At 45.6% G+C, this 14,332-nt stretch overlaps 2 protein-coding genes across 3 annotated transcripts in view; one reads left to right on the plus strand and one right to left on the minus strand.

Annotated features, from left to right (window-relative positions):
- The window catches only part of LOC143767350 (uncharacterized), a 46,261-nt gene extending 38,215 nt beyond the window's left edge, over positions 1-8,046 (minus strand). The window contains exon 1 of one of the 2 annotated variants that reach the window (XM_077255601.1): positions 7,854-8,046. Coding sequence is in view for 1 of the 2 variants with exons in the window: in XM_077255600.1 (XP_077111715.1) it covers positions 7,854-7,880 (27 nt within the window). In the remaining variant the exon portion in view is untranslated. The remainder of the gene's footprint in view (positions 1-7,853) is intronic. The other variant, XM_077255600.1, reaches the window with a different exon arrangement.
- Positions 8,047-8,335: 289 nt separating this feature from the next.
- The window catches only part of LOC143768161 (uncharacterized), an 84,050-nt gene continuing 78,053 nt past the window's right edge, over positions 8,336-14,332 (plus strand). Inside the window, exon 1 of the mRNA XM_077256850.1 lies at positions 8,336-8,375. The gene's annotated coding sequence lies outside the window, so the exon portion shown is untranslated. The remainder of the gene's footprint in view (positions 8,376-14,332) is intronic.

Consider the following 14,332-nt stretch of genomic DNA (forward strand, 5'->3'; position numbering starts at 1 on the left):
GAATCCGTTGATATTGGCAGTTGCAACTGACATTAATGTAAAGGGGTGTCCAATATTCAGGCCACAAAATCACCATATGTTAGATAGGAAAGTAAATAAATCATAAAATATAACCTTTATTATTAGCGTTAAAAACTTATTATTTTGTGTATATATAAAAAATTATAATCATGACTCCAACAACAAGGTAATTTGTCTGTACTTTGAGGGGGGGATGGAAAATCACCCTAATATTTTGCTGTTATCTCCCTGCCGATCTGCGGAGCTTGGCACCCTAAACCTGTTCAGGTGTGCCCACTCGTCAGCGCCTATCCCTCTCTCTCCCTAAATGACCCTGTTGTAAAGATATAAGGTGCATTCAACGATAAGGTACTATATGTTTATAATCAAGTCAAAAAGCCGGATTACTCATCGGTAATGCTCTTTTAATGAGTCCACGACAGCACCCCACATGAGAGAGAGGGATCCGCCCCAAAGGAACAGGAAACCTACAGAATAAAAGGAGGCGGTCCCCTCTCCTCCTCAGTTTAGTTTACAGAGTACAAAAAGGGAACCGCAAAAGCTTTAGTATTAATTCTTATTCAGCAACATAAATATCTTAAACTCTATACAACCATTATTTGTGAATTTAAAAGGAAGAGCTGTGCATAACTTAGGGAGGGTAGTAAATGGGTGCTGTCGTGGACTCATTAAAAGAGCATTACCGGTGAGTAATCCGGCTTTTTACCCTTCGCCACGACAGCACCCCACATGAGAGATTTTCAGAGAGTCATTATTTGGGTGGGACTACTGTATTAAGAATAGCTCTACCAAAGGTCAGATCAGAAGATGTAGATAGATCAAGTCTATAATGGTTGTAAAAGGTAGAAGGTGTAGACCAAGTTGCGGCCTTACATATTAAATGGATCGGTACATCTGCTTGTTCCGCCCAGGAGGAAGCCATGGCTCGTGTTGAGTGCGCTTTAATACCCGCTGGAGGAATCTCGCCTTTTGACGTATAGGCCAAGCAGATAGCATCTCTGATCCATCGAGATATGGTAGCTCTCGTGACCCCATGTCCTTTCTTGTGGCCCTGAAAGGAGATAAACAGAGCCCTACTCTCCCTCCATGTCTGACACCTTTCTATATAAGTCAGGATGGCTCTTCTGACATCTAAGGTGTGGAACTTATGCTGTTCTGGAGTTATAGGTGAATCAAAAAAAGGAAGGGAGAAATATCTCTTGTGACCTGTGGTAGGTGGACGCTACCTTAGGGAGGTATGAGGGGTCTGGTTTTAGGACTATCCGATCATGGAATATCAGTCGTATTGCGTCTGATACCCTTGATTGTATAGTCAGTCTTTTTGACTGGGGGAGGAAGCATCTTTGACTTACGGAGTCTAGCTGGATTCCTAGAAATGTCTGAACGGTTTCTGGATTCAGCCGAGATTTTTCGAAGTTGACGATCCAACCTAATTCCTGTAGGGACGAGATCGTATTAGATAGACGAGTTTTACACTGAAGTATAGAGTTTCCCACCACTAGAAAGTCATCTAGGTAGGGTATTATCAAGGTATCTCGTTGGCGTAGATGAGCCATCACTTCCAATATCACCTTAGTGAAGATGCGGGGAGCCATAGAAAGCCCAAACGGCATTGCAACATACTGAAAGTGACGAACCTGTCCTTCCAGGGTGACTGCTACCCTTAGGTACTTCTGATGTTTGGCATGTATGGGAAGATGATAATAGGCATCCTTTAAGTCTATTCCGGCCATGACACACCTAGGAAATAAGAGTTTTATGGTTGAACCAATGGATTCCATTTTGAAGGTATGATTACGCAGGAAGGCGTTTAATCTCTTGAGATTTATGATGGTTCTAAATGAACCATCAGGCTTATTGATCAAGAATAAAGGGGAATAGAACCCCTTCCCTTCTTGATCCTGGGGAACTTCTATCAGGACTTTTTTAGACAGAAGGGATAGGATCTCTGATTCCAGAGCCCTTTGTTGGTCTTGACCTTTTGGAGATGTTACTATAAAGGAATCCCAAGGGATTCGGTCAAATTCCAATTTTAGGCCGTATTGCACAATGTCCAGAATCCACTGGCTGGATGTTATTTGTTTTAGAATTTTAATCTGCCGCCCACTTCCTGGTTAGCGGTATTTGCGTTTCGGGTTATGGGACCCGCTAAAAAAGGCACCTTTTTGCTTCGGGTCCTTCGACTCCCACCGCTCCCTTTGTTCGAACGGCTTGTTCCTGGAAAAGGGGCGTCTTCTGAAGGCTCTCCTGTAAGATGGAAGATACTGGTTAGGGAAGCCTTTTTTCCTTTCTCCTGCTTTACTCAGGACTTCATCCAGCGCTTTTCCGAAAAGGAACTCACCCTGGCAGGGGATCGCACAAAGTTTTGCTTTGGCCTGTGCGTCCCCTTTCCAGTTTTTTAGCCAGAGTGCTCACCGGGCTGTGTTCACTAGGCCGGCTGACCTGGCTGCTAGGCGTAGCGAATCCACGGAGGCATCAGCCATGAATGCTACTGCTTCTTTAATTAGAGGGAATTTCAGCAGGATTGACTCTCTCGAAGTTCTACCTCTAATCTGTTCCTCCAGTTGCTCCATCCATACTAGTAGTGACCTCGCAGTGCAGGTACTAGATATGTCGGGCCTGAACGCCCCCCGTGTTGCCTTCACACGACCTTTTTAGTAAAGCTTCCGCTTTACGGTCCAGCGGGTCTGTCAGGACTCCTGAATCCTCCACCGGTAAGACCGACTGTTTGGTTGTGGAGGCTACAGCGGCATCAACCTTCGGCACCTTTGACCAGGTATTTAGCTCCTCGTCACTGAAGGGATAGCGTCTTTTAGAGGATGATGGTAGGAAACCTCTGTTTTGCTTATCCCACTCTTTTTTAACGATCTCTTTAATAGTTTTTATGACGGGGAAGGACCTACGTTTCCTCTGTCCTAACCCCGCGAACATGATGTCCTGAGCTGATTTACTTTCCTTCTCATCTGAGCACCCCATCGTGCTTCTGACAGATTTTATTAAATTGTCCACACTGCTGTTGGGAAGACAAAGTCCCCCTTCAGTCTCGGATGAGCTCAGCTGGGATTCCGCTTCGCCTTAGGATATACGTATATCCTCTGACTCTGAACTGACTGGAGATTTGGACCTACTAAGCTGACGGGTACTGGTGTTACTTGTCTGTGCCAACCCCTGCATTTCTTCCCGGATTATAGCTCTGACATCTGATGGAGTCATTATGTTTTCCTGCCGTAAGGTTTGCATGATACACTCCGAACACAGTTTTTTAACGTAATTATCCGGGAGGGGCTGCGTACATAAAGCACATTCCTTGTGCTTGGACTTGTGTGTCCTTTTCTTAGTCTAGAGGAAGGATACAGGAGGAACATATATCAGCATATAGGAAGTGACTCTTTCAAAAACTCACCCAGTGAAGCTGACAGGTACCGGTTCTGGAGGCGGATTTCGTTTGGTGGTAGAACCCTTCTCTGGAGGTCGACCACCACTCTTTGTGCTGCTCCTAGCGCTTCTCTCCTTGCTGGGAGAACGCTGTTGCACTGCGGGCAAGTGCGCATCGTCGTCCGGTGAAGCTATCTTACACACACCGGCCCGACGCTAGCGCTGCATTTTTAAATTTGCCGCCCATTCTCCTGCCTCCCCGGATCAACCCGGAAGTGCTCCAGCGACTTCCGGGTTAGACGCGCCGCTATCAGTAACCATGCGGCGGCCAGGGATATTAAGCCGGCCGCTGCAGCGCGCGCGTCCTCACAGTGCCGGGCGGACCCACGGTGACTGGACCCGGACCGTAGATACTTGGCCAGACGAGGGGGGAAGCTGCAAGCAGGGGCTCCCCCGCCGCTGCTTCTGGAACCGCAGCCCCTGCCGTTCCCTCAGATACCGACGCAGGTGGGTGCATGGCCCAGGGATCCTCTTCATCTGTAGGTAAGCCGGGTCCCTGTAGGAACAGGAAACCTAAACTGAGGAGGAGAGGGGACCGCCTCCTTTTATTCTGTAGGTTTCCTGTTCCTATGGGGCGGATCCCTCTCTCTCATGTGGGGTGCTGTCGTGGCGAAGGGTAAAAAGAACCTGAAGACTCACCTCTTCCGAAAAGCCTACAGCCTGCATTGATCCTCAACCTACTGAACCGCCGCACGACTAGCTCTACCCTCTCCTAGTGTATCCTCACCCATCCCCTGCAGACTATGAGCCCTTGCGGGCAGGGTCCTCCCTCCTTATGTACCTGTGTGCCTTGTTTTTTACTCATGTTTATTGTATTTGTCTATATTTGCCCCCTTTGCACATGTAAAGTGCCATGGAATAAATGGCGCTATAAAAATGTATAATAATAATACTAATAATAACATAGTACCCTACTTCTAATACACAGTGGGAAAAAAAGTATTTAGTCAGCCACCAATTGTGCAAGTTCTCCCACTTAAAAAGATGAGAGAGGCCTGTAATTGGCATCATAGGTAGACCACAACTATGAGAGTCAACATGAGAAAACAAATCCAGAAAATCACCTTGTCTGATAAGGCAACATTTATTTTGCAAATTATGGTGGAAAATGAGTATTTGGTCATCTAAAAACATGCAAGATTTCTGGCTCTCACAGACCTGTAACTTCTTCTTTAAGAGGCTTCTCTGTCCTTTACCCATTACCTGTAGTATTGGCACCTATTTTAACTTGTTATCAGTATAAAAGACACCTGTCCACAACCTTAAACAGTCACACTCCAAACTCCACTATGGTGAAGACCAAAAAGCTATCGAAGGACACCAGAAACAAAATTGTAGCCCTGCACCAGGCTGGGAAGACTGAATCTGCAATAGGCAAGGAGCTTGGTGTGATTAAATCAACTGTGGGAGCAATAATAAGAAAATGGAAGACATACAAGATCTGGGGCTCCACGCAAGATCTCACCCCGTGGGGTCAAAATGATGACAAGAACGGTGAGCAAAAATCCCAGAACCACACGTGAGATTTAGTGAATGACCTGCATAGAGCTGGGACCACCATAACATAACATGCCCCCCTGCTTAAGCCAGTACATGTCTGGGCCCATCTGAAGTTTGCTAGAGAGCATTTGGATTATCCAGAAAAGTATTGGGAGAATGTCATATGGTCTGATGAAACCAAAGTAGAACTGTTTGGTAGGATCAAAACTCGTCGTGTTTGGAGGAGACAGAATGCATCCAAAGAACAACATACCTACTGTGAAGCATGGGGGTGGCAACATCATGCTTTGGGGCTGTTTCTCTGAAAAGGGACCATGACAACTAATCCATGTACATAAAAGAATGAATGGGTCTATGCATTGTGAGATTTTGAGTGCAAACCTCCTTCCATCGGCAAGGGCATTGAAGATGAAACGTGGATGGGTCTTTCAGCATGATAATGATCCCAAGCACACCGCCAGGGCAATGAAGGAGTGGCTTCATTAGCAGCATATGAAGGTCCTGGAGTGGCCTAGCCAGTCTCCAGATCTCAAGCCCATAGAAAACCTTTGGAGGGAGTTGAAAGTCCACGTTGCCCAGTGACAGGCCCAAAACATCACTGCTCTAGAGGAGATCTGCATGGATGAATGGGCCAACATACCACCAACAGTGTGTGCCAACCTTGTGAAGACTTATAGAAAACGTTTGACCTCTGTCAATGCCAACAATTGATATATAACAAAATATTGAGATGAACTTTTGATAATGACCAAATACTTATTTTCCAACATAATTTGCAAAATAAATCTTGCCAAGTCAGACAAGGTGATTGGATTTGTTTTCTAATTTTGACTCTCATAGTTGTGGTCCACCTATGATGTCAATTACATGCCTCTCATCTTTTTCCCTGCTGTGTGTGTGTATATATTACCCAAGGATTCTATATACCAAGGGATCAAATATCACAGTGAGGTTGCTGAACCTATAAATCTCTGTAAAAAGGAAAAAGTGCATAGGAGTCAAATACCATGAATATTATGATGCGATAACCGTAAATAATACTGGCCAGGACCTATCCAGGTCATCGGGCTTATATAGTGGGTTCCTCTCATGGGTTGGAAAAACAGGCAAAAAGGTGCCAACCCAATAATGCAGTCAGGAGAAGAGTGGGGGATCACAGAAAACAGCCAAATTGCAACTGCTCATTGGGACCAGCAGGAGATACACTTCTCATACGGTAGATCCACATCCTCCTTCTGTAATATCAACCGTTCCCAATCCCCCCCGCTAGGTGGTGTAACTACTTCCATTACCATGAAGTGACAACAGTCCAAGTCCCCACCATGTACATCTCTAACGTGCCTTAAAATAGGAGTATCTTGAGCATTATTGATATCTCCAATGTGTTTCCCCACTCTCCTGTGTAGCCCTCTTCTGGAATTGCATGTACCCAACATGCTTCTATTAGGATGTGCATCTCATAATACAAATAACCACTCCTCATACATTAACAATATCCCCCTACCATCCTGGATCCATGGGACATTCCAGGATTAGGAAGCCTGCTCCAGGGCAGTGGTATGTACCTATTTCACCTACATCACCATTTACAATATTATAGGTGCAATGACGTCACCAGGTACGTGCATAGAAATCATGGTCAAGGCGCATAAAGGCAGTCACAGAAGGGCATAGCTCCCATCGTTTAAAGGGAACCTGTCACCTGAATTTGGTGGGACCAGTTTTGGGTCATATGGGCGGGGTTTTCGGGTGTTTGATTCACCCTTTCCTTACCCGCTGGCTGCATGCTGGCCGCAATATTGGATTGAAGTTCATTCTCTGTCCTCCGGAGTACACGCCAGCTCAAGGCCAAATTCAGGTGACAGGTTCCCTTTAAAGACCGAAAGTGAGAAAAGTATTGAGGCACTTACAAAGTATTTGTGCCCCTCAGTGTTCCCAGCCACTGTGATACCCCTATGCTGGCCAAGGCCAAGTATGATACCAACAAAAATGACCCCTAAACTCAGTGAGTGAATGCCTCCACAGGACCCACCACAAGCTTAGTATAATGCCTTCACAGTGCCCACAACACAGTAGGATGCCACCATAGTGCCTGACGGCTTCCCTGTAGTGATGAGCAAAGATGCTTGAATAAGGTGCTATCCTCCACGCTCGGGTTCTAATCGAGTCTCTTCGGAGGCTCAAAAAATATGTTTACGTCCCCACGGCTGCTTGAAAGCCTCAACACATGCAGGGATTGACTGTTATTTAGGCAAGACCTGCAGCAGCGGGGACTCGAACATACTATTTCAGCACGCCAAAGTCACTCAGTTAGCATCGGAGCATGCTCTGATAACATCTTATTCAAGCATGCTCGCTCATCACCAGGCAGCACGGTGGCTCAGTGGTTAGCAGCACTGGAGTCCTGGGTTCAAATCCCACCAAGGACAACATCTGCAAGAAGTCTGTATGTTCTCCCTGTATTTGCGTGGGTTTCCTCCGGGTACTCCGGTTTCCTCCCACATTCCAAAGACATCCTGATAGGGAATTTAGATTGTGAGACAGCGATGATAATGTGTGCAACCTGTAAAGCGCTGCGGAATATGTTAGCGCTATATAAAAATAAAGATTATTATTATTATCACTACTTCCCATGCCATCATTATTTTCAAGTGTATTTGTACGTGGCCCCCTAACCCACAGACCTCATGGTCTATTAGCGCTGTGCCCTTGGATGTCTAGATCACCGCAGAGGATTTTATTACTCCATGTAGCATTCTGCGTGGGGTTGAGCGCACACCATCCTGTTTGGGGGATGCGTCACTGTGGGGGGCATTATACTGTGTGGGAGGCACCTTACCAGCGCTCAATGAGTTAATGTGGCCTATGCTCAGTAATGGGGAATCTCCAGCACCTACCTCCACCTGCAGAGCCGCACACCACATATATGTAGTGATGGGTCGTTCCTGAATGATCTGGTACAAAACGCCGGCTTCCTTCTGGAAACAATGGGAGCCAGCACCCTGGTGACAGCCACTTATAGTGTCTGAATGGTTCTCACCAGGGTGGGTAAAATGACAATGTTTGGCAGCCAAACCCCTCCCAGCCAGCACTTCATTGGCTACCTGGGGGTGGGAAGGGTTTTAGCTGCAATGATTTTACTTTAAATATATAGAGGTGAACACAAATGTGATAGTGATCCACTTGGAATCCAAAAGAGCCGACAGTTTATGGTGAGAGGAGAGAAGAGATCCAGATCACAAAGACAACCAGACTGCCCATCACTAGATATATGGCTGGTCTGTGTGTACAGGACCTTATGACGTCACAGTCTGAGACCTTGATCATGTGAACCCTGACTCCTCCCCTCCTGTGACCTCACCACAGGTCCTGTGCGCACAGAACAGCCATATATGTGGTGTGCGGCTCTGCAGGTGGAGGTAGGTGCTGGAGATCCCCCATTACTGGGTAGGGGGCAGTAACCCCCTCAGTACTGGTGATATTCCTAGTCTCGCTCCCATAAAACTTACTGACGGCTGTGTATGTGACTTGTATTGTTTAAGATTATTGTACTTGTTTTTATTATGTATACCCCTCCTTACATGTAAAGCGCCATGGAATAAATGGCGTTATAACAATAAATAATAATAATTTATGGGTTATAATTAAAGGGAACCTGCCATGTCTCCAAACGCTATTAACCTGCAGATATAGGATTAATATACAAAACCCGGCTACTGGGAGAAAATTAACTTTATTCCTCCCAGCAGCCTCTGACAGTCATGAGGGAGTGCTGGTACGGCTTGTTACTGCTCCATATACAGTCAAGCACTGACTGACAGCCATTTCTGCAGCAATCCAGTGCATTTGTGTTCTATCCCCACCACTCCAGCGCTCATGCCTCTGTGGTTTCCTTCAGTCTCCGGTTTCATTGCCGCAATGACCATATTGGTTGCTGTGGTGATACCCAGTATGTCTGTGATGTGACTGTTCTGCTCCATGATGGTTCACCGAGATCTGTTCCTCCACATGCTGCCGCCAGTGATTAATAGGTAATGTTCATTTGTAGCAGTGACGTGTTTTCATGTCAAACATGGAGGAGGACGTTTGATAAGATGACAAACGGCTATATCAGCCATCATTATACATGATACCAGGCTACCGTTTGATAGGTGACATTTTGTTACAGCGTGAACAGTATCAAAAATAAATTACGAAAGTTGTTCCTTTACCTCCTGCCTCCACCTGAATTGAAAACTCCTTTTGTTACGTTTGTATGTTTATAGCAACATATCGAACACATTATTTGAACGTATGTGAGGTGCAAATCATGGAAACAAACGCCCCTTATGAGTGATCAAAACAGACGGACACAATATCTTGTATAGAAATAGATCGGACAAACTATTTTAAAGGGATTATTGATCAGTGAGAGTCTGTCAGATCTACACCAATTGGCAGATAAGGAAACTTTTTTTGCATGACGTGAACATTTTTTGTGGCATGTCAGATGTCCAAATGCCACACCATTAATGCTGTATGGGGCTGCCAAAAAAAAGCTGAGTTGAGCTTAGCAGCCCCGTAGGAAATGAACAAAGCAACAGTCGAGCACGCGCACTGCTGGTCCATTCTAACTGGGTGTAAAGGTTCCCAATTTTGATGATCGGTGTGGCTCCCAGTGGTCGACAACCACCATTCAGTAAGTTCTCGCCTATCCAACGGAAAGGTAGCCATATTTCCACAGCTTTTTTTGGCTCACTTGAAGAGAATGAAAGATTTTGTTCTCATTATCATCATTATTTTATAAATGACAAATACAGAGCAGTGTTTTATAGTAATACATTTGGTACTTTATACTTATTGCAAAAACTTTTATGTTATGCACAGATCCATATTATATGTATGTCCAGATTGCTTTTCTGTCTACATTTATAGTTATTTATGTATTTCTGAAACCGATATTTGACTTCTTTGAATTTTAATTATTTGTTAACGCCTCTTGCACATCATCAGATGACCTGGTTTCTTTGGTGACCATTTTGTAATTGTTATGTTATCTATATACAGTATCTGTATAGCATATTTTAATGTCCTGACAAAGGGATCGGCATAAAATGCATTCATTACATATTAATAAAGTGTCATCATATCATACAAGGAATATTTTGACTATACTCCTAAATCAGGGCAGGGTGGCACAGGAATCCTCACTTTTTGCTACTTTATCTCTTAAGTGTATTTTTGAGGCGACATTTATAATTGTAGCAGATTTAATTATTCATTCCTGTAATTCCCCTACATGGCCGCCTCCCAGTTTCATCACGCTTTGCATTTATGCTGTGTATTCTTGTGCCAGACTAAGTATACAGCCCAGCGTCGGCAGGAGGTCATTGCATGATCAGGTGGTTAGACAGCATACAATGCTGGTTCATTGTGACTTCCTCAGATGCCACATTACTGCACTAAAAAGAAAGGTCTGGCAATTTACTTCCATATTATGCCAAGAAAACTTTATGGCGAGAACAACTAAAGGAATTCGATATACTGCCAGAAGATGCACCCCTTGATCGGTCGGAAGGCTCTCAACAGGCTACTGAGGAACAGACAATGGTCGTCGTTGAGAATGATCAATGCTCATGAAGCACCAGGATTAAAGCAGGAAGGACGTCTTGGGGATGATATTGCTTGGTTGAAACTGAAGATCAAAAGCTGCAAAGATATTATAAAAAACTACAAAAATAGAGCAGAAAAAATACGAGAACAAGGCAGAGATGCAACATAATACCGACGAAAGGAAAACTGATTCTATAAAGTCTCATAAAATATTCATCTTTATTTATAATTAAATAGAATACATGCAAAAAATAGAGTATTCCAAAAATGGATCAATTCACACATAGTATACCGAAGAATCATGGCAGTTAATAGATATTGATTACTGCTATGTGCTTGGACTGTCAAACAGACAGATGTGTTAATTTATGAAGAAGGACTGTACTTACATCTGGTGATCTGTCAAAAAAGGGAGAATGTGTGTAGCCTGGAGCAAAAACCCCGTGGTCTTGCATACAATACTACTCACCAACAACGGATGCCCAAGAGTAGGACAGACTATTGCGCTCAAGCCTGCAAAATGCTACTGAAGATCCTACAAAGATGGTTAGTCTTACTCTGACAAAGAGCTGCCAGAGGAGCAAGCAGGATTCAGAAAAAGAAGAGGAACAAGAGATGTAATTGCTAACATTAGGTGGATAATGTAAAAGGCCAAATTATACAACAAGATCTATTTTTGCTTCGACTACAGTAAAATCTTCAACTGTGTTGATCACTAGAAACTTTGGATACCATGAAGGATATGGGCATGCTGAACCATCTGATTTGTCTCATTAAGAACCTTTACTTAGATCAAGAAGCAACAGTCCAAACGGAACACTGTCACACGGCATGATTCAAAGACAAGGCTGCATTCTGTCACCATTTTGTTTCAATTTATATGCAAAAGATATTTTCAGGAAGACTGGACTTGCTGAATAAGAAGGAAACAAAATTGTTAGACATATCAACAGCAAGCTTAAATACGCAGACAATATAACATTGATAGCAACAAGCATAAAAGCCACACATGTCTAGTCAGCACGTGACCGCATGTATGTAAATCGCCAGCACAAGAGAATCCTGACAGCGTGCAGTGCGCACTGTTAGAATTCAGAAGTCTGCAGTCACAAAGAATGACTGCAGACTCATTACAAAAATGGACATACCCTTTAATAAAACATGAGAATTAGTTAGTATCACAAATAACATTTACATCCAGGTACCTTAAAGATGACGTCGTCTCTGGAGTCGTTCTCCTTCTTTTCTTCATCTTGTCCCGACCTCATGTTGAGTTTTCTCCTCCAGAGCTCGTCTCTGCAGACTTCCAAATTCTCCGCTCTTTTGCAGAAAATCTCCACCTGCCCTTAAAGATAGAAGTATCATTATAATGCTCCTGAATAAAAAAAAAATGCCCCTCACTATATTGTATGCACAAAGTATGACCCCCACACTGTCCCTCTTATGGTACATGCTCATCAAACTGATATCTCCTTTCCATACCGGCCCTCCTCTTCACACTGTCCTCTCATACTGTGTCCCCCCCTATAGGGCCTATTATTTATACTATACTCTCTCATCACACTCCCCCTCCTTGGGATACTGTCCGCTCTTGGCTGTGTCCTTACACTGTCCCCCCCATGCTACGTCCCCACTACTCAGTTTCTATTCTGTGCCCACTCACTTTTCTCCCCCATTGTCAGATCTTATGGATCTCCTAAACGTGAACCCGCAGAACCACGACAACGAACCTCCCATGCGTGAGCTGGCCTGGTGGACCACCCCCAATATAGGGAGCATTAGGGGCAGGCCCAAGGGAGACTATTGCCGCAGAAACTAATACTGGGGAACAGGAAGTAGGAGAGGAAAGACGCAGAAGTGGCTAAGGCGGAGACACAGGACAGAGTGACAGTGACTGAAACACAGAGTGGACTGGATATGGCGGATGCCCAGGACAGAAAGGGTATGGCGGAGACACAGGACGGGCAGGATATGGCGGACAGACTGGATATGGCGAACAGACAGGGAATGGCGGAGACACAGGGCGAGCAGGATATGGCGGAAACACAGGACGGGCAGGATATGGCAGACAGACTGGATATGGTGAAAACGATGGACAAGCAGCATATGGCGGATGACCAGGACTGACAGGGTAAGGCGTAGACACAAGACGGACAGAGTATCGCACTGAAGAGGAACAAAGCACAGAGGGACCTGGGTCAAGTAAGGACAAATGACAATCAGGCATGGAGCAGAGGAAAGAGTTACCTTAAATAGACCGAGTGCTGCAGAACTTCCGGGTCAAGATCCTCCTAAATCATAGAGTGGAGGAACGGAGTGTCTGCAGACCAGAGAGAGGAAGTGCGCGTGCGCAGTGAGAGGCGCGCACGCACACCCGACAAGAGCCAGGGACCGGCGGCGAGTCAGGAGAAGAGACCGGAAAGCGTGCGCACACCGCTGCAGCGCGCCGAGATGGGTGAGTATGTCGGCGCAGAGTAAGCGGCAGGCGCGGTGGCAGGTGGCGCCGTGACACCCATTCTGTTTCCTAACACTATTCCCCTCCCTCCTAATACTGTTTCCTCTCACATCCCCCCTGTTCACCATACTGACTCCTCATATATTTACCCCCTCACTTTCTATACTAACTGCTCACTTGACTCCCCATACTGTGTCTGCACACATCCCATCACCCTCACTCCCCGTACTCTGTCCACATACATTTTTCACATCGCTATTCATACTGTCCACATACATTCCCCTGTTTGCTCTCCATACTGTCTGCACCCATCCCCACATCAGTTCTCACCCCACATTAAGTCCCCCCATCCCCACTCCAATTCTCCCCACACACAAGAAATCTCCCCAACTCCACTCCAATTCTCCCCACACACAATAAATCCCCCCATCCCCACTCCAATTCTCCCCAAACACAATAAATCCCCCCATCCCCACTCAAATTCTCCCTCCACAGAATAAATCCCCCCATCCCTACTCCAATTCTCCCCCCACACATTTAATCCCCCATGCCCACTCCAATTCTCCCCTCACACAATAAATCCCCCATCCCCACTCCAATTCTAACCACATACAATAAATCCCCCCATGCCCACTCCAATTCTCCCCTCACACAATAAATCCCCCCATCCCCACTCCAATTCTCCCCCAACACAATAAATCCCCCATCCCCACACCCACACCAATTCTCCCCCACACATTAAATCCCCCCCCATCCCCACTCCAATTCTCCCCCCACACATTTAATCCCCCATCCCCACTCCAATTCTCCCCACACACAATAAACCCCCCATCCCCACTCCAATTCTCCCCTCACACAATAAATCCTCCCCATCCCCACTCCAATTCTCCCCCACACACATTTACTCCCCTATCCCCACTCCAATTCTCCCCACACACAATAAATCTCCCCATCCCCACTCCAATTCTCCCCACACAAAATAAATCCCTCCATCCCCACTCCAATTCTCCCCACACAATAAATCCCCCCATCCCCACTCCAATTCTCCCCACACACAAGAAATCTCCCCAACCCCACTCCAGTTCTTCCCACACACAATAAATCCCCCCATCCCCACTCCAATTCTCCCCAAACACAATAAATCCCCCATCCCCACTCAAATTCTCCCTCCACAGAATAAATCCCCCCATCCCTACTCCAATTCTCCCCCCACACATTTAATCCCCCATGCCCACTCCAATTCTCCCCTCACACAATAAATCCCCCATCCCCACTCCAATTCTAACCACACACAATAAATCCCCTCATGCCCACTCCAATTCTCCCCTC

The sequence above is a fragment of the Ranitomeya variabilis genome, chromosome 4 (assembly GCF_051348905.1).
Source record: "Ranitomeya variabilis isolate aRanVar5 chromosome 4, aRanVar5.hap1, whole genome shotgun sequence".
In the NCBI taxonomy this organism is placed as follows: domain Eukaryota; kingdom Metazoa; phylum Chordata; class Amphibia; order Anura; family Dendrobatidae; genus Ranitomeya; species Ranitomeya variabilis.